At 35.9% G+C, this 27,661-nt stretch overlaps 1 protein-coding gene across 6 annotated transcripts in view; it reads left to right on the forward strand.

Annotated features, from left to right (window-relative positions):
* Window positions 1–27,661, forward strand: part of LOC138714647 (uncharacterized) — a 69,332-nt gene that overhangs the window by 16,640 nt on the left and 25,031 nt on the right. For 4 of the 6 annotated variants that reach the window (XM_069846698.1, XM_069846700.1, XM_069846701.1 and 1 more), the window contains exon 5: window positions 7,096–7,229. In XM_069846698.1, coding sequence (XP_069702799.1) covers window positions 7,096–7,229 — 134 coding nt within the window. Of the gene's footprint in view, window positions 1–7,095; window positions 7,230–18,845; window positions 21,941–22,193; window positions 27,206–27,661 lie in introns of those variants that run through there. The other 2 variants (XM_069846702.1, XM_069846703.1) reach the window with 2 other exon arrangements.

Here is a 27,661-nt window from a genome sequence, read left to right on the forward strand (position 1 = left end):
CGAATCCATTTCTTGGTGAAAATGGCATGTTGTAGCCGATTTAAGTGAACACAATATTTTAACTAATTTACGAAAGTAATATGTGATTTTCGACATATGACAATATTTTACAGGGGGTGCAAGATGTGAATATATGTTCAATAAGGTTGCTTTCCCTTTGAAAGGTGATGCGTGAAATACAGTGAAACCTCTCTGAAAGACCACTCTTATTAAGAGATCATCCCTCCTAGAAACTAATGTAAAAACTTATCAAACAAATGTATACTACCGGTCAAAAGTTTTAGATCACCTATCACAACTATGGATTTGTGGTTAAAACAGGGATTTCGTTTTGAATATTCTATCATATCGTAATGCTAGAGAGAGAAAATATTTATTTTGTTGGTCTGTTTATTTTTTCCGATGTGTTTGTACATTGAAATAAAGTATATAGGCCTAGTTGTTTTCAATCGAAAACTTTTGACCGGTAGTGTATATTTTTTACCTTCATTTAACTTAAGGACCACTCCTGTCCCTGAGCATCAACCAGGAATTGAATAGCCATTTTTTTTTTTTAATTATATCCCTTTTAAGAGACCAGATTTCGAAATTAAAGTATAGTGTTACAATTTTTCAATACCACAGTTTAATGCATTAAATAATTTCTGAGTGAGAATTTTGATTAAGAGTACTTTGCTGTATCTTCCAAGGTTAAAATGAAATTTGACAGTGTTCTTAACTATTCATGCTGAATGTCCGATCCTTTAGTCCTGTAAGGAATGTGGGAATTTCTAGTGAGGGAGAGGCTGTTGTTAAAGGTTGTGACCACTCACACCATCTTCAGGGTCTGGCCATGAATTACCTGTGTTTTACGGTATTTGCTTCCTTGTTTATCAACTTCCTTTCTTCTGGCATTGTGTAAAGTTATCAATAAAAAAACATATTCAGTATAATGAGAAGTATATTATGGTTAAAGAATGGAGTTAAGGTGATTCACAAAAGTAAAAGTGGCTCATCTGAAAGAAAATTATTAGAAAAATTTAAATGTTGCAAAACTCAGATTAATTCAGTTTTAAAATCGAAGAAAAAAAATTATGACTGAGTGGAATTCTATTGAAAGATTGTGTGACTGGAGAAAATATAAATTAACATCGTAATATGTTTTTTTACTTGGTTATTTAACGATGCTGTATCAACTATGAGGTTATTTAGCATCGATGGAATTGGTGATTGCGATATATTTGGCGAGATGAGGCCGAAGATTCGCCATAGATTACCTGACATTCACCGTACAGTTGGGGAAAATCTCGGAAAAAACCTAACCAGTCAATTGGCCCAAGCGGGAATCGAACTCGCGCCTGAGCGCAACTCCAGATCGGCAGGCAAGCACCTTAGCCGACTGAGCTATACCGGTGGCTCGTAATATGTTGGAGGATAATTTAGAGAATGAAATGTAAAAAAAAAAGTCATAAAATGACACAGACTTCAATTCATGATTTTCTAAAGTGTAAGGAATGAGTTACAGGGTAATTTTGTATTATAATTAACAATACATTCCTAATTCTTTTATTTTATATACATACAGTAGTTTAATAAACGTCAACACCTGTGGAGTAACTGTTAGCGTGTCTAGCCGCGAAACCAGGTGGCCCAGGTTCGATTCCCAGTCGGGGCAAGTTATCTGGTTGAGGTTTTTTCCGGGGTTTTCCCTCAACTCAATATGAGCAAACGCTGGGTAACTTTCGGTGTTGGACCCCGGACTCATTTCAGCGGCATTATCACCTTCATCTCATGCAGACGCTAAATAACCTTAGATGTTGATAAAGCATCGTAATGAACTACTAAAAAAAAGTTTAATAAAATTCATTATTTGTGTTAAAAAAAGCCTTTCCTATTAAACAACCATCTCTCTCAATGCCCAGTTTTACATGGAACTACCAATGATTGTTTTAACACAGGTTTCACTGTAGTTGTTTATACATTGAATCCCAGCAAAATTCCTGGTGTTTTTATTGGCCATCCAGCAGCAGGTTCCCCTTCTACTACTGCTGTTTGCATCCACGAATTCACAGTGCTTCATCAGATTAAAACTTATGTACTAAGCTATATTCATAAATTTAACAAGTTTTCAAAATTGGACATCTCAGTTCTATGACTAACAATTAAACATACTGTTTTGGTTTCTCACGAATTCATTTCCCCTTATTTGCATGCTGGTGAATCCCCTAATGTTTAGCTTATTTCATCACTCCTGACTGGTGTTTATGTTATCCTTCACGCATCAGCATTTATTCTGTACATGCTAGGAGAAAGGGAATGAGATAAAGATCACCACGTGGAAGTAGCATGATTGGTGAGTCCCCATTCCTCTATAATTAGCTGTGTCAGTCTGTCTTTGGCAGCCTGCAGTAAAAGCAAGCACTGTGTCAGGTAAAAATAAGTGCAGTTTATTATGTTGTGTTTTGCAATGGTTACATTTAAGTGCGTGAATGTGTACATATTTTGAAAAAGTACATACCATATGGAAAAATGAATTGTGAATAATTTCAAGGGAAAAATTGTTCCAGGGCCGGGTATCGATCCCGGGACCCCTGGTTGAACATACCAGCGCTCTGCCAACTGAGCTACCCGAGAACTCCACCCGACACTGTTTCAACTTTTCCCTTTATATCCACACAACTTGCGTGGGCTGATGAAACGCCAGAGACCCACATCGAGTGCACAATCTCTGTGTGACTTGGAATGAATCATGTGACAGAACTTTAGATTTGAATTTCCTGGTCACCCAATTCCGTATTAAAAAAAAAAAGAATCGAACAAATTTAGTGAATAGGTTTAATGAAAGAGGTTCTATGAATGATATGATGTGAATTATGTATCACACAACAACACTTCCAGCAGCTACTGTGTGGAGTGTGAGTTGGATTGTTTAACATAGTACATACGTTTTAATCTGATGACCATACTAAAGTCAGATTGGGTAGGTTTTCCATCAAAGAAACCTATCATATAAAGATAATAGGTTAACAAACCATTACAATATTTATTAGGAGTCGGCCTGGTTGGCGAGTTGGTATAGCGCTGGCCTTTTACGCCCAAGATTGCGGGTTCGATCCCAGGCCAGGTCAATGGCATTTAAGTGTGCTTAAATGCGACAGGCTCATGTCAGTAGATTTACTGGCATGTAAAAGAACTCGTGCGGGACAAAATTCCGGCACATCCGGCGACGCTGATATAACCTTTGCAGTTGCGAGCGTCATTAAATAAAAACATAACATCTTTATTAGGATTTAAAAAAAAAAGATAGAAAAAAATGTGCCATGAGTTTGTGGATGTGCTGTATTTATTATTAAGCAAACATCTGTTAGAACTCACAGTACAAAGACCTTTTTAACTGAATAAAGTACCAATGTATTAGAAAGAATATTATCATTATATGTGCACCTTTGAAGATAAAAGAAAAATAAAGAAAATGTTTCAGTAAAGAGATAAGGAAGAGCTTAAGGAAGGAGAGAATTCTTTTAGATAGATTCTACGAAATTTAAAAGAAATATGAGCATTTGTTGGTGTGTGTATGCATTAAATTTAAATTTAGATTAAAATTATAAACCAAGTCTTTATCGAGTGACTTATTTTAAAAAATGAACACATTCATTTTTGTGGCTGAAAATTTAGAATTACATCTTTGTTTTACATTGTTCAAGGTAAAAAGGAAATCATTCAGTTACAGTTTACCTTGATGTGTTAATGTGCTGTAGCACACATTTTATTTAGTAAAATGTAATCTGGGATGTCGAGCTGGGTACTGGGACAAGGAGGTAGAGCTCATATTCTTTCTTGATCTTGATTTTTTTTTTCTTCCCTTCCAAGTGAGTGAAAAAGAAACTGTTGAAATTGTACGACTTTAGACTTACTTGCTTTTATTTCTATGCAAGAAATGAAAGAAAAAAGCCTTGGTGAATTCATGAAACAGCGAAACATGTTTTGTTCATTAAAACTCTCATCACAAATTGTGTCCAAAGAAAATTCCTTCGAAAAACCTTGATCTGATTATACTTTTGTCGTCCATACCTGTGGAGTAAAGGTTGGCGCATCTGCTACGAAACCAATTGGCCCGGGTTCGAATCCCGGTCGGGACAAGTTATTTGGCTGAGGTTTTCTCCGGGGTTTTCTCTCAACCCAATATGAGCAAATGCTGGGTAACTATCGGTGCTGGACCCCGGACTCATTTCACCAGCATTATCTTCTTCAGTTCATTCAGGCACTAAATAACCTGAGATGTTGATACAGCATCGTAAAATAACCTACTAAAAAAATATTTTATTGTCCATGTAGAACCTTTACTTCTCTAATGATGTCAATACATTCTATTGTATGTGCAGTGCTGTCAACATTCATCTTTTGAAGCCCAAGGACAACAGATATGTTTTCACATCATTTTTACCTATAAGTTCCAATTTTTTAAACTTTTAATAGTTGCCTACTGTTCTACACAAAACATAACAGGTGGTATTCATAGACATTTCACAGCACGCGCTACGAGCGTACTAAGCTAGCTCCGGCTATCCACTGGTTACTAGTACAGAATTCAAATCATATCCTATCGCTAACACTGGTTTATGAATACGAAAAACGCTGATCATCCACCAGAAGCCCGTGCTAAAAATGTCTATGAATACGGCCCAACATTACTAATCTTGTCTTAGTATCGTAAAATGTAGTACAGATTATATTATAGACATAACTAACTCAGTTAACCTGATCTTAGTAACATAAATGAAGGATTGAAATAAAACTCGTACAGTTCACCGAAAATAATTCTGTAGATGTAAGGCAATGCAAAGAACTTAAGGGGACAACTACTGAGATTTCTAATCTCCACAATTTTGATTGTAAGTTTTTGAAATTTTAAAATCGAATAGAAGTTGATGAGTTACATGTGCACAATTATTTTCAAAATTTTATGTTGAAAAATGTACTCGGAAAAAAATAAAATATAAAAAAGTGTTTATAATTTTAGTAAACAAATATCTGGGTCTCATATAAAGATAATTTGTTTCTTAAACTTTTAAAATGATGCTAAGACTACCTACAATGAAATGGTGCATGGGTTTGTTCCTAGTCAATACAGTTCATCAGTAAAAAAAAAAATTAACTTTTAACATTGACCAAAATTGACGAAAACTCAATAGTGTGTGTCCCCTTAATATTACATTTATTTAAGAATACATTTCCACAGTCTTCTGAGTGTCATCAAGGTAGGACATGGGACAATAAAGTCTAAATTGGGACTGTCCCACGAAATGGAGGCAGGTAGCAAGCAACCCTGCTGCTAAAAGCTGCTTAACAATTCTCCACTCTAATTACATGTCCTGACCAAGATATTCGCCCATGTCTAATAATTTCAGCAGTGATTTCTAGTTCATTCTAGTTATTATAACTCTGCCAGCTAAAATAAATCATTATTATTATTATTATTATTATTATTATTATTATTATTGTTATTATTATTATTATTATTATTATTATTATTATTATTATTATTATTATTATATTGAGAAATCCTCAATCAAGAAAATCGACCTGGCTGTTGCTGTCAGCTGTTATTGATGGAAGGTGATTTCAGTAGAGTTACTAAAAGTCTTGACGTGATATTCGATGCAAGAACCAGGAAGGAAATAATACATTTTCTGATAGCAAAGTCAGTCTATTCCCACTGTCAAGGAATTCTGGTATAATTCAGCTAATACATCCTTTATTCTAACTTTTTCTTTTGCCCAAAAATTCTTCTATGAACTTTGTGAAATACAATATTGTGGCGCCAGTCTGGAATGTTCTGGTTGCATCAGAGAGTTGCGCGCACATCTAGCAAGAAGGAGGTGCAGGGAAACACGAACCTGTGATGCTAGCCACGGTACGGAGCGAGGGGGGGAGAAAGCTACTGTGACTGGATGGAAGGAAGGAGGCATCTAGAAGTGGATTTCTCTCGAAGGTTCCAAAAAGCCACGCGAATCGAAGATTCCAGAATATGTGGTGTTGTAATAAAAGCGCGAGTTGCCGACAGAGAGGCAGTCAGTCTTGAGTCTTCAAGTCTTGTCTTGGACAATAGCTGTGGAGACCTGAGTTCGACGTCCAGTCGACCGCAGCTGGGGAGACCTGAGTTCGACGTGCAGTGGACCGCAGCTGGGGAGACCTGAGTTCGACGTCCAGTCGACCGCAGCTGGGGAGACCTGAGTTCGACATTCAGTGGACCGCAGCTGGGAAACCTGAATTCGACGTGCAGTGGACTGCAGATGGGGGACCTGAGTTCGACGTGCAGTGGACCGAAGCTGGGATACTTGGGTTCGACGTGCAGTGAACTCGAGTGATTCCATAACTGTGACCATATCCACCAGGCGAGTGTGACGCAGCTCGGAAGACCCGAGTTCGACGTGCAGTGCACTTGAACAGTGAGCTAGAAGAACTAGCTAAGGCAAGTGAACTGAGAACTGACCGTTTTGTTCTGCACACAGTGCATTGTGAACATTAATTGAAGTTAGGGGTACATTGTTGTTCTCAATAATACACGTCGTGCATTGTCATTGTCGTCGTGTGTTGCTGTGTTGAGTGGAATACCCATTGTTGTAGGGTGAATTATTAAAAATAAAGTCACATTGTTGTCGGCTGTGGTGGTTAAAGTAGAATAAAAGTCACAATATATATGAGGCGTTCAGAGCAGAAGTGGTGTAAGTCAGAAATGGGTAGTGAGGGTTAAAGTAAACATTCTGTAAACTACGGCGCAAAGTAGCAATTAATATTCAGTTTATTTAATCTACTAGTAGTCTGTGGATTGCACGAAGGACATCTTAATTGCTACTTTGCGCTGTATTTTACAGAATTTTTACTTTAAATCTCATTTCCCAATTTTGACTTAGACCACTTCTGCTCTGAACGGCTCATATATTTCTCTCAATATATTCGGTCCTGCTGACCCTTCACATTTTTGTATTCGGGTCACCATTCCTATACATACTTACTTCAAATTTAGCTGCTCATTCACTTTATTTTTACCTTGATCTAGCACCTACATTATGGTAACAAGAGCTGAACAATTTCGTATTGATGTTATGATTGCAGGCAGTGTACATAAGTGACAAGACCATGCCGATGTGTTTGCTAATGAAGAGTGAAGAGGAATTCTGTACTGCTGAACAGAATGTTGCTTCCACATCTTATGCCACGACAGGTTTTGCACAGGAAATCAGTTCGAAGTAAGTATATCATAGGAGAAATTGTAAAAATTAGTAGTATGAAAATCTTCTTATCTTAATTTTCTTCATGCCAGGTGATGCAAAAGACACTTTACACTATCACTATACACCCTAGTACATGATATAATTCTCCACAGATACACATCATGTACAGTGTGACCCGCCGAAATGGTGTACAACTAGAAAATGGGTCACAGTTCTGCCATCTATCCACAATATGCAGAACCCAAATCCCGCAAGTGAAGTGGGTAGGCGTTGGACACACACACACACATACTATCATTATACACAACCTTCACAACACAGAAATCGGTTATAACGTAGAACATTACAGAAGGAACCTTTTTTTCGTTCACTTTGTCATATAGGCCTACACATGCATACACACAAATTGTTTCATGCATTTCAATCATTTTGTTAACTTCTATCTTAAAATGGCTTAAAAATCTGCTGCTAGGGAACTCTATCTTTGCTGTAGTGGTAGTGGCAACATCTGAAAGATGAAAAGAGCGAAAGAAAGTCTAGTAGAAATGGAAGATAGTTTTACGAAAACACTTATATATTACACGAATATTTTTCGTGAACCAAAAATGTAATATAAGACTAGTAGAAATAGAAAACAGTTTTTCGAAAACGTCGCAATTTGCACAGAATTAGTCAATGAATTATCACACCAGACGCATGCTTTTGTTCCTGACAATCATTATGTGCGTAAATGATTGTGTTCATTGTTGCTTAATGCCCTCTACAAGACTGGTAATGCATACTCGCATAGTAACATTGCCTTTGCATGTGTTGGTAGACCTGAAAACTTGATAATCACAGTGAGGAACATGGTTTCCGAAAATTGTTTTCCTAATTTTCGTTATATAATGAACATATTAATTGGAATGATAGGTAGATTATAGATACCACAGTGTTTTTAAGTGTGCTCTGTGATTTGTAGGTTATCCAAGTGATTTTGTAAGATTACACCAAAAATCCACTATTTTTCACATATAAGCCTGACAAAATTTGTACTTCTTTTTGCAATTTTTAAAACATGAATTGCACTGCTACCCAGATACAGTAAAATCCCTCGTATCTGGCACCCAAATAACCGGCAATACCAAAATAACGGCACTTTTGGCTTGGCCAAAAAAAAAAAAAATAGTCATTCATGCGAAAGGGAAGAGTCGGATGAAGATGTGAGTGGTTTTCATGTATCGCACATGCCACATGCCACGTTATATAATGAACATATTAATTGGAGTGGTAGGTAGATTATAGATACCACAGTGTTTTTAAGTGTGCTCTGTGATTTGTAGGTTATCCAAGTGATTTTGTAAGATTACACCAAAAATCCACTATTTTTCACATATAAGCCTGACAAAATTTGTACTTCTTTTTGCAATTTTTAAAACATGAGTTGCACTGCTACCCAGATACAGTAAAATCCCTCGCATCTGGCACTCAAATAACCGGCAATACCAAAATAACGGCACTTTTGGCTTGGCCAAAAAAAAAAAAATAGTCATTCATGCGAAAGGCGAAAGGGAAGAGTCGGATGAAGATGTGAGTGGTTTTCATGTATCGCACATGCCACATGCCACGTTATATAATGAACATATTAATTGGAGTGATAGGTAGATTATAGATACCACAGTGTTTTTAAGTGTGCTCTGTGATTTGTAGGTTATCCAAGTGATTTTGTAAGATTACACCAAAAATCCACTATTTTTCACATATAAGCCTGACAAAATTTGTACTTCTTTTTGCAATTTTTAAAACATGAGTTGCACTGCTACCCAGATACAGTAAAATCCCTCGTATCTGGCACCCAAATAACCGGCAATACCAAAATAACGGCACTTTTGGCTTGGCCAAAAAAAAAAAAAATAGTCATTCATGCGAAAGGCGAAAGGGAAGAGTCGGATGAAGATGTGAGTGGTTTTCATGTATCGCACATGCCACATGCCACGTTATATAATGAACATATTAATTGGAGTGATAGGTAGATTATAGATACCACAGTGTTTTTAAGTGTGCTCTGTGATTTGTAGGTTATCCAAGTGATTTTGTAAGATTACACCAAAAATCCACTATTTTTCACATATAAGCCTGACAAAATTTGTACTTCTTTTTGCAATTTTTAAAACATGAGTTGCACTGCTACCCAGATACAGTAAAATCCCTCGTATCTGGCACCCAAATAACCGGCAATACCAAAATAACGGCACTTTTGGCTTGGCCAAAAAAAAAAAAATAGTCATTCATGCGAAAGGCGAAAGGGAAGAGTCGGATGAAGATGTGAGTGGTTTTCATGTATCGCACATGCCACATGCCACGTTATATAATGAACATATTAATTGGAGTGATAGGTAGATTATAGATACCACAGTGTTTTTAAGTGTGCTCTGTGATTTGTAGGTTATCCAAGTGATTTTGTAAGATTACACCAAAAATCCACTATTTTTCACATATAAGCCTGACAAAATTTGTACTTCTTTTTGCAATTTTTAAAACATGATTTGCACTGCTACCCAGATACAGTAAAATCCCTCGTATCTGGCACCCAAATAACCGGCAATACCAAAATAACGGCACTTTTGGCTTGGCCAAAAAAAAAAAAAATAGTCATTCATGCGAAAGGGAAGAGTCGGATGAAGATGTGAGTGGTTTTCATGTATCGCACATGCCACATGCCACGTTATATAATGAACATATTAATTGGAGTGATAGGTAGATTATAGATACCACAGTGTTTTTAAGTGTGCTCTGTGATTTGTAGGTTATCCAAGTGATTTTGTAAGATTACACCAAAAATCCACTATTTTTCACATATAAGCCTGACAAAATTTGTACTTCTTTTTGCAATTTTTAAAACATGAGTTGCACTGCTACCCAGATACAGTAAAATCCCTCGTATCTGGCACCCAAATAACCGGCAATACCAAAATAACGGCACTTTTGGCTTGGCCAAAAAAAAAAAAAATAGTCATTCATGCGAAAGGCGAAAGGGAAGAGTCGGATGAAGATGTGAGTGGTTTTCATGGATCGCACATGCCACATATATCATGTTTACTCTTTATACTGTTCATGCGTGAAGAAATAGACAAAAAAATCCGTTACGTCCCTGGAGTATATCGGGTAGAATCGGTAAGCTGTCACTTGGACCTTGCAACAATGCACAAAGACATATCTTTAAATTTACCACTTGAACTCACCCGTTTCGAAGTGATGTTGGATGAATCTAAATAGGAATGTATGAAATTTTCTATTCCTACAGTGCATAAAAATTTCATTCGAGTGATAAATAGTATCATGGCTATTACTGCTAAGCACTGCTGTTGCACAATGGATTCCATGAAACGCAAACGAAATATTTTATAACGTTCAAATCATCGAGCGTTACTTCGTCTTTATATTTACGATGTTGGCTACACTGCTCTTCACTCACATGACCGCCATTTAAAATTGTCATAAGGTTTCGTATTTTTTATGCTGTTATGTATTACAATAATTATATGAACTGATTAATGTACATTACTGTATTCGGTACTAAAACTAAACATTGTACGTATTTCAAAACTTTATTTTTAAATATCTATATGAAAATTACTCAATTTCAACATGGAAAAAAATGTTTGTGCAGTACAGTGTGTCTTTACATAACCTATAAATGTATTTTCCAATTATCTGGCAAAATCAGTTATCTGGCATGGGGTTGTCCCACAGTTGCCGGGTATGAGGAATTCTACTGTATGACACTTTTGTTAAACGTCCAATCCATTGTTGAGGCAGCTCGTTCAGGTACTCATGAACGCCTTTATGGTAATGGGGCAGGGCCCCATCCTGCTGGAAAATAAAACGAACCACTTTACTTCCTCTTTAATATGACATTCATATTACAGCTGTATCTTTTGTAATTTATGCATAATAAATTAAGAAAAGTGTTACCATACTTTTGGGACACGGTGTATTATAAAGTTTTATTCTTGTACCTACTCTTTGAGGACTTTGTGGGTTAAAATGTGATGATAATGAGAGTAATAATAATAATAATAGTAATAATAATAGTAATAATAATAATAATAATAATAATAGTAATAATAATAATAATTTTATTATTCTTAAAAGTATTGGAATTTTGATAAGTATGTCTTTTCCATTTTAATAGGGATAGTAAGTATCTTACATAAGGTCATACCATGTAAACTTTGACATAATCACTAAAATTTTTAAGATAGTTTTTTGAGGGTGTTGACAAGTAATAATTAATTTATGATTATTGACATAAAACCAAACTCTAACCCTATCTATTTAATAGTATTCGAGATTTTTAAATTAAAAATAAATGAAACTAAATGTCTTGAATGGCTGGCTAAACTGAGTTGTCCAACTCAACATTAATTTATTTTGGAGTTTCTTGTATAATTGAAGGGAATTACATGCTCTACATAAGTTTTCCAGTTTTTATTATATATATTTTATTCACATTTCTTTTAGCGTAGTTAATAGGCGTTAATGTTACAAACATCACACAAAACATGACTACCATATTTACTCACGTATTTTTCGCACTTTTTAGGGGAAAATTCGTTCCAAAGTAAGGGTGCGTAAATTACGCGAGGAAATAAAAAATGACATGACATTATGAAAAACAGCATTTTATTTGAAAGAACTATACACACTACACTGGTATGATTAAGAATGAGTAAAAACCCAAAGCAACTCCGGAAAAATGGCGATATTCTTTAAACTCATTTTAGAATGACTGCCAGTAAATCTTACCTCAGAAACCACCCCCATCGTCAGAGGTCTCATACTCACGCTGACTAGTTAAAATGAAAGTAAAAAGAAAATTTAAATAGGAATTTAAACATTTGGATGCAAAAATTACGCGAGGTAAAATCTGTGGTGTTTGGGTAAAGGGAGATAAGTCATAAAAATGATTTCGTAGATAAATGAAAATTAAACTTGGAACTCTTATCACAAATAATTTTCTACACAAATAAAATACATCAACTGCTTGTATTCTTTGATTTTTGCACACCCACTTGTATAATTTAACTTGTGTGTTCATCTGGGGGACAAAATTCCACCTGGACAAAAAAATGACTTATACCCCTTTACCCGAACACCACAGAAATAAAGTCTAAAATTCATGTTTAAAAATTGGGATGCGAAAATTACGTAAGTAAATATGTATTATTGTTTTTCATACATTTAGAATAACCCTAGAAATGTGAAACTTAATCAAAAGTAATGTTGCAGTGTCCACTAACACATGATAAAGTCCACACCTGTGGAGTAACGGTCAGCGCGTCTGGCCGCAAAACCAGGTGGCCCGGGTTCGAATCCCGGTCGGGGCAAGTTACCTGGTTGAGGTTTTTTCCGGGGTTTCCCCTCAACCCAATACGAGCAAATGCTGGGTAACTTTCGGTGCTAGACCCCAGACTCATTTCACCGGCATTATCACCTTCATTTCATTCAGATGCTAAATAACCGAGGTGTTGATACAGCGTCGTAAAATAACCCATGATAAAATTGCATGAAAGTGGGAATTCGTGCTGAAGAGAATTATTGTGACAGTTGTGACTTGTTTATGTGACGGTCGTGGCAATTGTAACATTTTATAGTAATTTATTTCAGTACTACTTACTTGGAACTGCATTATAGTTTTCTTGGTTATTTAATATATTTATTAAGATGTTTTTAATTTTAAAATATATTCATAATTTACTTCAACATAAATATTTATCTTTGTAGTGTTTGATAGTAAAACGGTAATCTGATTTTTTGGTGACTCTTACATGATATCTCTCTTTATTAGGAGAGTTACTAATATGTCTGCCGCTGAAAGGATGCGAAAGTCTCGAGAGAAACGGAAAGCTGATCCAGTAAAATGGGAGGAGTATCTTCGGAAAGAGAGAGAGAGAAACAAGCTGAGGAGGATAAAGATGAAAGAAGAATTTAATAAAAACATAAAGAATTTGAGATACAAGAGACTTAAAGATGCTGAAAGAAAAAGAAAAAGTCGGTTACGAAAAAAGTGACTTGCCTCAAATTTAAAATTCTGAATTAGTTCTTCACTAGCTTCGAGTTCTTGTATAGGTTCATACACTAGTGTCCAAAAGTTAAGCATAATTCAGTATTTTGTTCCCAACCTATCAGAATGGCACCAAACTTGTACAAATGAATCACACAGGATCTGGTATGCAACAGAGTAACACATATCAGCAAATTTTGTCTTATTGTGGCCTAGGGACACATTTTACACAATTACGGTACAAATCTGACTATCACTTCCACAACAATGATGGTGCTGAGCACTTAATATGGGGTGTGGTTACCCCTCATGGCTACACAGGGGTCGCAGCGCCGTGGCATGCCCTCTATCAGGTGGTTCAAGAGCTCTGCAGGCAGCTGTTCCCATTCCTGATGAAGAGCATTGCGGAGGGCTGGAAGTGTCCTCGGTGGAGGCTGGCGGGTTGCAACTCGTCTTCCTAATGCATACCAGGCATGCTCTATAGGGTTCAGATCCGGGGACATTGCTGGCCAGTCCATGCGCTGGATACCTTCCCCCTCAAGATACTCGTCCGCCAGGTTGGCTCTATGCGGACGAGCATTGTCGTCCATAAAGATGAAGTGTGGACCAACTGCACCTCAGAAAAGTCACACATGTCGTTCCAATACCTCGTCTCTGTATCTCTGGGCATTCACAGTACCAGCTGCGAAGATGTTTAGATCTGTATGTGAGAGACTTCGGTCTGTGTCTGACCTGCTTCCAGACGTTCGATTATTCCACCCTTCAAAACAGGGTCCAGTTGGCGTCTCTGTGGCATGTCGGTGCTGTCCTGTATACACTGTGATAAGAAACTACCCTCTGTTCACAATGAGAGAACAAGAATGAATGAGTCCCACTGGGTCTGTTTGCTTACCTTCTAAACACGTGTTTATTTGGAGGGGAGGCGGAGGTTGGGGTACCTCCTCCCTATGCACAGAGCACAAGTACGATGCGGCACACACAGTGATAAAGTTTTATAGCGAATGCTCACAATTTTCCCTTTCACTTCTCTGTTTTACGAATTATGCTTAACTTTTGGACACTAGTGTATAAATATACCCAGTCCTCCTGCAAAGCTGTTTCTCGTTAAATAAAATCATTACCAAAGAAGAACCCTTCCAGAAGAGTTACTGTGTTGAAATCCTTAGTGTCTGACATAGCAGAAAGAACACATTAAAGAAAAGAAATCAAATGGTAGAAAAATTCTTGCTGGAATAAAGAGGAGAGTAACACATTTATGCTGCAGAGATAGCATAAACAGACAGTTTCCAGGAAGAAAAGATGCGAAGTCTGTAAACATTTCAGGCACACGTGAACTAATTCAAAAAAGAAATATGGCGATGACCATTAAAGAAGCCTAACTGATATTAAAATAAGAAAAACCTGACATTTAAGTAGGCAAATCTCAACATTATCTTTTGACCAGAGCACATAACACCTGTTTCACTTTCACCACACAATGTTTGTACATGGAAGTACTATACAAACGTTGATTTTGTCATACAGTGTTTATGCAAAGCTATTGAAAATTTTCCCTCAACCAGTAACGATAACATGAAAGAATTACGTTGTGATATAAAAAGTCAAAATTGTATGAGTGAACTTAGTAATGACTTAAAAGTACTGTTAATTCGTTGGTCAACTCTATTGACAATTCAGAAAAAATTCTCACATACAAGCAATGAAGTTGATGGAATTCTAAAAGTTGTGGAGTTTAATGATAGTCTGCAGGATGCTATTTATGAAACTAATGAGCAACTTGCATTCTTCAAAAAGCACTGCTTTGTGAAAAACATACAGTCAAATTATTTTGAGAAAGTTAAGAACATACTGCCTTACAATGAGACTTCTCAGAGATTTATTCTGCTGTTGACCAAGATGAAATCCAGTTTGCATATTGGTATCATCAGCAAATAATATTATTTACGAACTGTGCCTGGCAATGGATATGCGATTCTGCCTATTGCTATTACCAGCGATGATTTGAACCATGATAAATTTTCAGTGTATACTTGTTTTCAAGGATTATAATTTTGTAACTGAATTTTACTGTAATCAGTAAAAAGACTGATTTTCTTCTCAGATAGTAGTGCAACCCAATTTAAAATCAGGTACATTTTGACAACCTTTTTTTAAGAAGATTTCAGTGTTGTTGGCAAATGGATTTTTTTCCTCCCCACTTTGCATCAGAAAGGAGCGGTAGATCGACTTTGAGGAACGTTTAAAAAAGTTTGTACACTAGTGACATCAAGAACTGAAACTGTAAATTATGCAAAAGATAACTTTGATTGTGTACATAAACATGCAGAAGGGATAGAGATTCTGTATGTGACACACCAAGAAATTTCTCAAACCAAACCTAATGTAGAAAGCAGATGGGGGAATATACGACAAATCAAAGAACTTTTATCTAAACATACTGTTAAATTCCTGGATAAAAGAAACATTTTAAGTGAAAGAGCAGATTCCCAATTTTTTTAATATATTCATCTCGGTGCAAGAAGAGAAGAGCAACTTAAAAATTCGAAAATTTTCCATTTTGTTTATATATCAATGAAAAAATTGCTTGGCGTACAATGTGACAAAGACAAACATTCTTGTTACAATAATACCAAGTGAATACAGTGTTGTAATTAATGAAATCAAATAAAATATATTATGAAGTTTTAGGATGATTTCTGATTTATCTCCAGTGCATTTCATGTGAAATTGACATTGTAATTAGAGCATGAACGTGTAGTTTAAGCATTACTTTGTCAAATGTTACTAATGCTTCAGTTATTAGTACACGTATACTACACTTGAAAGGACATGAAAGACATAGTTAAGGGCAGGTATTAAGGTCACGATTCAACTGTGTTTTAGGCTGTGAATAGTGTAAGTAAGGGAATGCTGACCCGAATACAGAAATGTGAAGGTTCAGAAAGACCGAATATTTCATATACTACGCTTATGTAATAATTGTGTATGTGCAGATATCATGGTATCTTATTAAAAGTGTTTAGAATTCACATTGTCTCACAACCGTCACATACATTTAAAAAAAAAAAATTCATACACATAGCTAGAGCATCATATTATCTATATATTGAGCCCTTATGCATCTCTCTGATGTATAAGGAAAGAAATAAATTAATATTACATGCTCCAAAAGTCATAGAAATCTTATCTTGAAAAACTCTTGTGGGAACTTTGTCATGAAATGGCACAACCGTCACACAAAAAAAAGTATGTTTTGTAGAATCTATAGCATCTGTTATAATGCTCGTTTAGAGCTTTTGAAATACTTGTGTAAACATTATAGAAATAAATTTTGAACAAATTTGAACATGTAGTTCTATTATTAAAAAAACATTTTCTTTCATGGATTCTAATACAAGTGTCACAATCATCACAGTGGAATGGCCCATAATTGGTTTGTTCAATAATTTTATTCTTTTACTGTTTGAATTTCATTCCTTCAAAGCTATTCCTTTTGATTTCATGGTCGAAATTTTTTCATTCTGTATTTTTCTGTTACTTTATTCAGTTTGTATATTGCTAATTGGAAGTTGTTTTCGTTCTTCATCTGCACTTATTTGAGAAAAATTCAGTGAACAGAGATAACGTGCAATACAGAAAGGTCCAACGTACAAAAATGCCCATAAACTTTTACTCTACATGAAATCTATTTTTTTCTTCTTAGATTGTTTATAGAACTGTGGCAGCAGATGCATTAACATTTGATTTCGTGCTTGAGTAATGTTTTGAATAGTTGGTCTTGTTGATCTTTAACACTTAAACATTTCTGATAGTCTGTATGATAATATTATTAATTTTTGATCCTACAGAATTCTCTGTTGTGGTTATTACTTATTAATAACGGAGAAAAATTCACTCTGACACTGGGGATCGAACCCAGGACCTCCAGTTCTACACACTGGGTGCTCTACCACTAAGCTACGCCAAGGCACAATCCATAACACCAGCTCAAATTCCTCTCCTTCGGCTTTTTTTCCCCCCTTTTTGGCCTACTCCATGTTCGACATATGCCATCATACAGGAGCACTTGGGCGGCCGGGAACTAACAGTTATGTACTGTTAAACGAATAATCTGTATGATGATATTGTTAATTTTTGATGTCACAGAATTTTCTGTTGTGGATATTATTTATTTATTTGATCTGGTGCTGTGGATTGAGCCTCAGTGTAGCTCAGTGGTAGAGTACCCACTACGTAGTACTGGGGGTTCTGGGTTCGACCCCCAGTGCTGGAGCGAATTTTTCTCTGTTATTAATAAATTTCTGATAGTGATTTTCGCTGATTATGCAAACTACTAAATTATTATAATATTATAGATTTATTAATTTTTCCTACAGAATAATATCTGTAATATTGACAATTAATATTTGAGGAGAAAAATTCGCTCCGGATCGAACCCGGGTCCTTGGTTCTACATACCAAGTGCTCTGACCACTGAGCTACGCCGAATTCCAGTTGACATTGGACATATTCGTCAACATATATGCCTAACTTGGAGTCAGGCCACAAAGGGAAACGTTGAAGGAGGACGGTTCAGTCCAGTGCTGTGGATTGAATTCGGCGTAGCTCAGTGGTCAGAGTGCTTGGTATGTAGAACCAAGGACCCGGGTTCGATCCCTGGCGCCAGAGCGAATTTTTCTCCTCAAATATGAATTACTAAATTATTGTTTCTCTTTTCTTTGCTGTAGTTCCACAGCCTTTGCACTCTACACACTCCTCTCCCTATTTCGCTTCCTTCTGACATTTCTTCTCCTATCCTTACTTTGACTCATTGTTTCATACAGAGACTATTTACTGAACGGCCTTGTCTCTTTCCAACCCACACCAATTCTCTTCAGGATCCCCGTCAGTTTATTCCAATCCACTTTGTCAAATGCCTTTTCCAGGTCCACAGATAAACAATGTTATAATTAATTAATCAAACACATTACACACTCGAAACTTACACCTACGATTGCATTTTGTTTACATTATTTATTAGTCATTGTGATATAAAAGAAATCAGTCTTTAAAAATGTTGAAGTCGATAAAAAAACTCAGGCACCATATAAAAATATTTGGTTGCCATGGCAACCTGGCGTCTGGGATTTCTCTGCCTCAGCTGCTGCTGCTGGTGATGATGATGATGATGATGATGATGATGATGATGATGATGATACCTGGTGTATATTTTCAGGCTGCTTGCAGTTCTTACTACTTTCTTAAGCTGGTTTTTTTTTTTTCCTTATGCATATTAGAGAACTTATATTTTGGAATTACAGACTTTTCTTTTGTACTTTTTTCCTTAGCATTTGTGACATTTCAGCATTTTGTTTTATGTGTCAATTATAGTACATGATGCAGTCTGGACATAATGTTGCAGAATGAAATAGTTGTGCATGATTTGTAATGAAATGTACCAAGTAACAGTGACAGTGATGGTGATGGTGTTTCTTGAAGCAACTCCTGACTTTCTACATCAGCGCAGAAAAAAAAAAAAGACTGCATATTGTGTCATCGAGTTGAAGCAATTCTCAGGGATGCTGACAATGTGATCATTGCTGCAGGTGGATTTACTGCGCCCTGTACAACGCTTTCCAGCTCTACAAGAGTCGCAATCCGGGCAGTTTGATGAAATACGAGAATTTCCTTCATCAAACAACTAATTACTTGTCAAGAATCCAAGTTCCAAACGACAACAGATCACAATTTGTGGAGATGACAAGAAGAGCTACGATACCTAACTTCCTGAAACACGATCCACCAGAGAGGCTTAATGGCAGTATGTCAGACCACAAACTGGAAGCTATAATCAGAGTCGGGAAGAAGAAATATCCTCAGAAACCTTGCAGAGTTTGTGCTGTGCACAAGCTGAGAAAAGATACTCGGTACATCTGCTCTTTCTGCAAGGTTCCGCTACACAAAGGACAATGCTTTGAAAGATATCACACGGTTAAAAAATACTAAAATCTCTGATGAGCACTCAGAATAAAACAGTGGACGAACAGTTAGATAGATATTCTTGTGTATGTCTGAGTTACAAGACAAGTAACAGTAATTTTGTTCACGTAGGCTTCCGCGGCTGGTGTACATGGTCTCTGGATAAACTTCGGGGCTTATACCGCGTTGTCTTGGTGTTGGTGGCTGACGTTTCGACTGCTGTGTTGTTGTCATCTTCAGAGCTGAGCAAATCGGATAAAGAAATTGTGTGCGACCTTGTATATGAAGAGTTCGCGGGAAAAACTATGAATGTCACAGTTTTGTTAAGGTAGATGTCATTATCTAATTCAATGGATCACTACGAAATTTAATATTCTTCTTATGAAAAATGGTAAAAAGGAGAATTATCACCACGAATACAGTAATCTTTTCCTTTATTTTCTATAGAAACAGCACTACATCTTGCAGTTATAGACTCAATTAGATCATTATCTAATTCTTCACAGAAATGTGACATTCATTGTTTTTCCCGCAAACTCTTCATATATATAGGAGTCTCAACGGGGAGGATTTTCAGTGATAGGTCGTAAGTTCTCCTTCTGACAGCTGATTGATTCTTCGTTGTCCAATTCGGTTGAGGTCTGTATGGAGGGGAGTATTCATATTAAAATTTGGCCCTCATAAGGTCCGAAAGAGTGACCTTGATTCCGTGCCTGATGTCCGGATGAAGGGGCGCCACATGTGGAGACCTGGTTTCTCGTTCTTAAGAATGACCTTGGAATAGACTTCCCTATGAGTTGCTGAGTTGTAACCCATCGTTTTATTTTTTATTTTATTGGGTTATTTTACGACGCTGTATCAACATCTAGGTTATTTAGCTTCTGAATGAAATGAAGGTGATAATGCCAGTGAAATGAGTCCGGAGTCCAGCACCGAAAGTTACCCAGCATTTGCTCGTATTGGGTTGAGGGAAAACCCTGAAAAAAACCTCAACCAGGTAACTTGCCCCGACCGGGTTTCGAACCCGGGCCACCTGGTTTCGCGGCCAGACGCGCTGACCGTTACTCCACAGGTGTGGACTAACCCATCGTCCTTGTTAATGTTGTTGAGGTGTAGTTTGATGTGGATGGCTTCTTTGACCAGACTTCTGTATAAGTTGTCTTCTTTATCTATTATCTTGATATTGTCGAAATCGATGGCGTGGCCTGAATCTGCTGAGTGTAAGGCTATTGCTGATTTTTCGTATGATTCGTATTTGCAGAGTCAGATGTGTTCCTTCCTTCTATCTTCCATTGTACGTCCGGTTTGGCCTATTTATTTTAGACCGCAGGAGCAAGGGATCATGTATATTCCGGCTGATTGGAGGTATGGAAGTTTATCTTTCACTTTGACTAATGAGTGGGAGATCTTGTGTGGGGCCTTGTATGAATATGTATTTAATATGAATACTCCCCTCCATACACACCTCAACCAGATTGGACAACGAAGAACCAATCAGATGCCAGAAGGAGAACTACGACCTATCACCGAAAGTCCTTCCCCATTGAGACTCCTAGTGAAACCTGTTCAAGACAGAAGTGACACGGTCCTAATTTATTTTTCTGTTGTGGACAGGTTTCCGTGTTATTCAGGTGTGAAGTTAAAATGAAATAGTTTATCATTTCTATAAATGAAAAACAAAATGGCATGCCGCAAATTGTAGGAATTACAAAATATTCCGTTTAACACTACTGACATTAAATCAGCTTCATGTCGCTTATTTAATTGGTGAATAATCTTGATGAAAATCTCATTTCCTGTATAAATTGTATCGTAACTCATTCATTAAGCACTATAAAGTTTATTAATTACACTAAATTTAATATCTAACACTATAATACTGTACTGGATATCACAGCACATTATTTAATTGGACTAGGAGCCTACAAGCCTTGAATTCTGAATTATCTAATTTCTTTCCCAGTTCAAGGGTTTGCTTTGTAGAATAGATCCAAAAATTGACATGATCTTTGAAAGGGCAAGAAAAATCCACTCCCACAGCAGTTCATTTATTTCTATGTAACCAGTTGTTTTCTCTTTCTTTTTATGTCACTATTATTGACTGCAAGCCACTCACTCATGATACGGCCTTTATTTTTGAAAGTGTTAAGATACGCCTGAGTTTTCCATTCCCAAATGTCAACATTATTTTCCATACTCTTCGTTTCTCATATTCCTCGATAACTATTACTTCATCAGTTAATGCTAGTGCAACATTTCTATGCAGGTTTTTTTTTTTATCACGAAATCACTAATACACTTGCGTTCTACCCAGCTACGACAATATACAGGAGTGAAGCATTGAGCATCTTTGAAGGGACCATCTGCCTAGTCAATAGGGTAATAAAATTTATGACCACCAGGCCAACACACCCTCATACCCTCGAAAATTATGCAAAGAAAACTTTTTATTTTAGTGACCTACGTATTTCGTACATTCCTTGAAACCACATACTGTTTCAAAATATAGTTTACATTAAAGTAGTGTGTCCAAAATATTATTTCCGTTTTGAACAGTAGCAGACAGTTTCCGTTTCCGCGTTGGACAGTTTCCGTTTTATTCAGAAAAAATTACACATAATACATATGAATTTCGCCGGGACCAATAAATTGTTCCGAAATAGACAGGATTCTAGATTATTCAGGTTCCGATTTGAACAGGTTTCACTGTATATATATATATATATATATATATATATATATATATATATATATATATTTCTTTATCCGATTTGCTCAGCTCTGAAGATGACCACAACACAGCAGTCGAAACGTCAGCCACCAACACCAAGACAATGCGGTATAAGCCCCGAAGTTTATCCAGAGACCAACAGTAATTTTGTTGTGATTTTGTAAGTCAGTATGTCTTTATTTTCTGATGTAAAGATAATGGTGGCTGGTCTGCTCAAAATTAGTGATTCATAACTCATTTCTAGGGCCCTGAAGTTCATGCTGAAACACGATCCACCAGAGAGACTTAATGGCAGTATGTCAGACCACAAGCTGGAGGCTATAGTGAGAGTTGGAAAGAAGAAATATCCTCAGAAACCTTGCAGAGTTTGTGCTGTGCAAAAGTTGAGAAAAGAAACTCGGTACATCTGCTCTTTCTGCAAGGTTCCGCTCCACAAAGGAGATTGCTTTGAAAGATATCATACAGTTAAAAAATACTAAAATCTTTGATAAGCACTCAGAATAAAACAGTGGACGAACAGTTAGATGTTCTTGTGTATGTGTCAGTTACAGGACAAGTAACAGTAATTTTGTTCTGATTTGTAAATCAGTACCAGTATGTCTTTTTTTTTTTTTTCTGATGTAACGACAGTGGTGGTTGGTCTGCTCAAAATGAGTGATTCATAACTCATTTCTAGGACCCAGGAGTTCATGGCCTAAAGAAACTAAATATGCATACAAATATGCCCTTAAAAAGTGCAAATACGCCAATGCACTAACTAATGAAGAGAAGTTACGTTTCCTGTAACAGTATGAATGCTTATGATGTTCTTAGGTCGTATTTAAATGATGTTAATTTTTTCACACAGAGAGAGAAATCTTTTGGTACGATGGAGGATTTTTCTTCAAGAATGTCTCGAATATCGCACAGTTTTTCGTATCCAGGATTTTTTTTTTTTAAATGTTAGTCGCCTTTTCCTTTACTTTTTTCCCTACACTGCCAGGAACAGAAGTCAGATTAGATTCCGTTTCTTAAAAAGCGGCTAGTGACACATGTAAGGGATTGCCAACAGTTTTCAGTGATGTGATTGATTTTGGTAACTGGAAAAATGAGTAGATATAAATACAAGATTCCTTTCCAACTATATTGTTTGCCAGTAGGTGAGTTGTCTCAGTAGACACAGCATTACTTGAGTCCAGCGAATTAACCACCTCTTTAACTGCTTGTAGACGTTAAGCAAAATATAAGGCCGCATCAAGCCATGTTTCCCTTTGGGTTATCACTGGTGAAGGTGGATATGGAATATTAGCTGCACTTGATCTAAGTAACTGAACTCTTTGATGGGCATTTAACAAACATTTTAGCCACTGGCATAGCTCAGTCGGTTGAGGCACTTGCCTGCCGATCCAGAGTTGTGCCCGGGCATGGGTTCGATTCCCATTTGGACTGATTACCTGGTTGGATTTTTTCCGAGGTTTTCCCCAACTGTATGGTGAATGTCAGGTAATCTATAGTGAATCTTCTGCTTCATCTTGCTATCACCAATCCCATCAACACTAAATAATCTAGTAGTTGTTGATACAGTTTATTAAATAACCAAGTAAAAAAAAATCTATATGGAGTCATGCAAGTCAACATCTTGGCATGTAATGTTTGAATGTTCGAATTTCATCATGTTGATTCACACATTCTATCTCCTTTTTGCATCCATGATGAAAAAATCTTATAAATATGCCATTTAGTTCGTAAAGTATTCAAAATGACGAAAATATGAATTTATATGCGACATTAAAACCAATTTTAATAAACTTATAAATTGGTAATTCCTATAGATAATGTGTAAGCATATAATAATAATAATAATAATACTAATAATACTAATAATGATTTATTTAACCTGGCAGAGTTAAGGCCATACCGCCTTCTCTAACACTTAACCAGGAGTAAAACTGCATTACAAAAAACGCTACAAATTTACAAAGTGCGCTACAATTTTACACACAAAACTGAATAAGATAATAATAATAAAATGTAAACAACAAGTAAGTAGAAATCAGACATAATATATAACATACAGAAAGAAAGGAAAAAGCATAATAAAATGTGAACAGCAGGTCAAAATAAATGAGACATACAAAGTACCGGTACAAAAAAAATAAAACAATTATTGATAATAATAATAATAATAACAACAATAATAATAATAATAATAGTAATAAGATAGTGCAGTACAAAGCATACAATGAATACAATATTTTTAGGTACACACAGTAAGGAAAATTATGATTATATATAGCTCAGCTAATCACATTATAGATATACCATTATCAGAAAATATGAAAACAAAAATATAAAATAAATTAAATATCACTAGAACATAAAAAAATGTGGATACGTGGAAACATGCAATACAACACTTGTCATAATAGTAAGTTAGTTTGGCAACTCGTCATAAGATAATTTTCTAACTTGGATTTGAAAGATTTCAATGTTCGGCACCCCTTGACTTCAGGCAGCAGAGAGTTCGAGTGACGAGAGGTAGTAACAGTGAAAGATGAGGAATACAGAGGAATATAGTTGTACTCTCCAAGGAAAGGTACACAAACGCATGAACTTCTGGGCCTTCCTCATTTTAAACAAACAATAGAAATAAACAGGATATTAAAAAAGTAATTACAGTAGAATTTATATTGTTATCACCTTATCAAAATTCTGAAAATTGATGTCGATATTGGTGATGTTACTGATAAACTGTTCACCAAGTGTGAAAGAGTATTGATGCAGAGGGCAGGACATTTGAAAATGTACCGCAAGCATCGTCTTTGACTACAGTAACACTAGGTACGTATGTAGCTGTGAACATAGTGTAAATTTTCTGACTATCACTCTCTAAATGTGATTTAGAGCTATTAAAGCATAGATATTTTTAGGCTTAAAGATTAAACAGCCAAAGTTCTATAACTCTTGAAATTGGACCCATATTTATATTAAGTCTTTTTTTTTTCTTTGTAACTGGTTCAAAAGTTTTCGTGAATTTCTCTGTATATAAGATCTGTACAGTTTATTATAACTAGGGCTAGGAATTTAGGTGCAAAATTTCAAATGTAAATAATCATTAGAAACAGTACCAAAACCAATTACATTACATATAAGGACACAAAATTTTTTAATACTGACTGCTTAAAGTAGTCAATTCTGGATGAAATTTTATTATCGAATTATATAGACGTGGACCATAATTTGTACTGTGTAGTAAAGCAGCAGATGTGAAACATTTAGGTTCAACTAATTTAAGAATTTCATTTCGTCTTGTATTATGATCACGTGGCTGAGCTACAAATTTCATTCTGTTTTTATGATAGAATTTCATTAAAGAGTATTTATAAATTAAAGATGTAACAAATCAATACCCCTTCCCTGGTCCCCCTCAACCTTACAAGTCAAGATCGTAGCGCCTCCTCACACTGAACTTTTGGATCCTGGAATGACTACCAACAGTGAACTTAACATGTGGAAGGATAGGAGTGCAACCAAGTGTTACAATACATTGTTATTGCCAACTTATAGGCCTAATGTTACTAGGTATAATAACTCAAATTTTTTTGGTAGACTAAGCCTCAAAATTCTCTTACCAGCTTTGCTACTGGTATGTATGTATGTATGTATGTATGTGTGTTTTTTTTCTTATCTTGTATAATGGATTGAGTTTGTTGAAACATGAAGTTGATCAAGGTCTTGAAACTGATTCCTACCACCACGCAATGAATTTATCAATTGAAGACTTATTTTTCCAAAGAGACTAAGCACCAAAAACAAGTTTCTGAGATATTGATGAAAAACACACTGCCAAATGCATGTTGAGTAACTACATCATCATCTTTCAGTACGTGAATGAAACACTTATAGTTGAATCACGACACTGCCCATTTAGTACAGTATGCTCACATGGATGTACCTCACCTAGATTATAAAAGGTAATTCGAAAAAATATTACTTAGCCCTTTTGGAAAGATGGGTCTTCAATTTAGTAATTATTTTTTCCTCACTTTTCTCATTTTAAGAATGATTTAATTTCAATTGTCTCTTGTTTGCCATACTTGCTTTTGTATTTAAAGCTACTGGATAGAGCTGTTAACAGTACTTTCGCGTATAAATATGAATATAAAGGGTGCGGCAAAACATCCTCCCTAATTTAAAGTTTAAATAAAGAACAGATGGATCAAAATAAGGAAACTGTATTAATATGAATAGTATCTAAACAGTGGGAAATTTAGGTTTACATGCGTTGCCATAGCGATATCAAATGACATGCGCAAAACAACAAGAATTGAATAGGATTGAATAGGACATTGAATACACGAAATTAACATCCAATTAGTGCAAATTGCAATGTGTAACGAATTCCAACTATCCTATGGATGGCTGTGGTATCGTTTCTGGTAAGTGGTAATTCCGTTGTTGCTGCTCAGATGTTTCCTGGACGCTTAATTTCTTCACGTGGCGACGGCCCCTGGCCAGCACGATCACCAGACCTTGCACCCTGCGATTTTTTTCTATGGGGCCATCTTTAGGCTGAGGTGTTCAAACATTGGCCGAGGACTTTGCCAGACCTAAGAAATGCAATACAGGAAGGAATTGGTCTTATTCCTCAAGAAATGCTAGTTAGAGTGATTTAGAATTTCCGAAGTCGCATTCAACAATGCATTGATAGTGAAAGACACCACTTGAGAGACACTTTATTAAAAAAAAAAAAATGAAAAATTCCCACTTTTAAGATACCATTCATATTAATAAAGTTTCCTTATTTTGATCCATCTGTTTTTTATTTAAACTAATTAGGGAGGATGTTTTGCCGCACTCTTTATATAAAATATTTTTTCCCCTCTGTTTCTATCAAACACAGACCAATATCCTTTGTACCGTGTGACAAACAAATGATGGTGAGTTGTGAGCTGGCCACAGAAACAAAATTATCTTTCATTGTCTCATGTTGACTGAAACTTACATTTTGTATGTTTTGTCTCTGTAACTTGGGCAGTACACAAGATTGTAAGCACAAAATTGATTAATGTTGCTGTATACAAGCAATGGTATCGCTGTTTGTTTCTTTTTGAAGTTGTAATGTCTTACAAGATAGAAGTAGGCCTACTTTTAGAACAAAACCAGTGTATGTTTATTAACTTTGCAAATAAATGTCGAATATTGTTTGTATAAATATTGTATGGCGATTCTTGTAATTTTTATTTTCTGTATGTAAATAAATGAGTCATTTCTGTTTCCCAGACTTCCATCATTGTTTCGTACATACTAAATGAAGCTACATTTCAGTTGATCTTATGACGACATACTTGTTTAGTCTTTTTCTTTTCGTGTACAGTGAGGGACATAATTGTTGAGCAGGTGAAAATGTTTAAAGATATGTAGCGCAGTTCATAGAGACTATACTGTAGTTCTAGTTCCTTCTCAGCATAGATATGTGATATTTAAACAGAAAAGAGAAGCAAATATCTAGTCAACATATGACCGAAAACTTTCAGCTCAGAGCATGTGCAGTGTGGCATTCTTTGACTTACAAAAAAACTCGAGTTACTCATCTGTTATGTCCCTCAGTGTACATGTATTTCTTTGCAGAATTTACGCGCTCTCTTGGTTTTTATTTTTTTACTTTCTGTTTGTATTGTTTAAAATTAAACTGTTTGTAATCATCACAAGAGTAGTACCTGTGTTACTTTT

The sequence above is a fragment of the Periplaneta americana genome, chromosome 15 (genome assembly GCF_040183065.1).
Source record: "Periplaneta americana isolate PAMFEO1 chromosome 15, P.americana_PAMFEO1_priV1, whole genome shotgun sequence".
Taxonomy (NCBI): Eukaryota; Metazoa; Arthropoda; class Insecta; order Blattodea; family Blattidae; genus Periplaneta; species Periplaneta americana.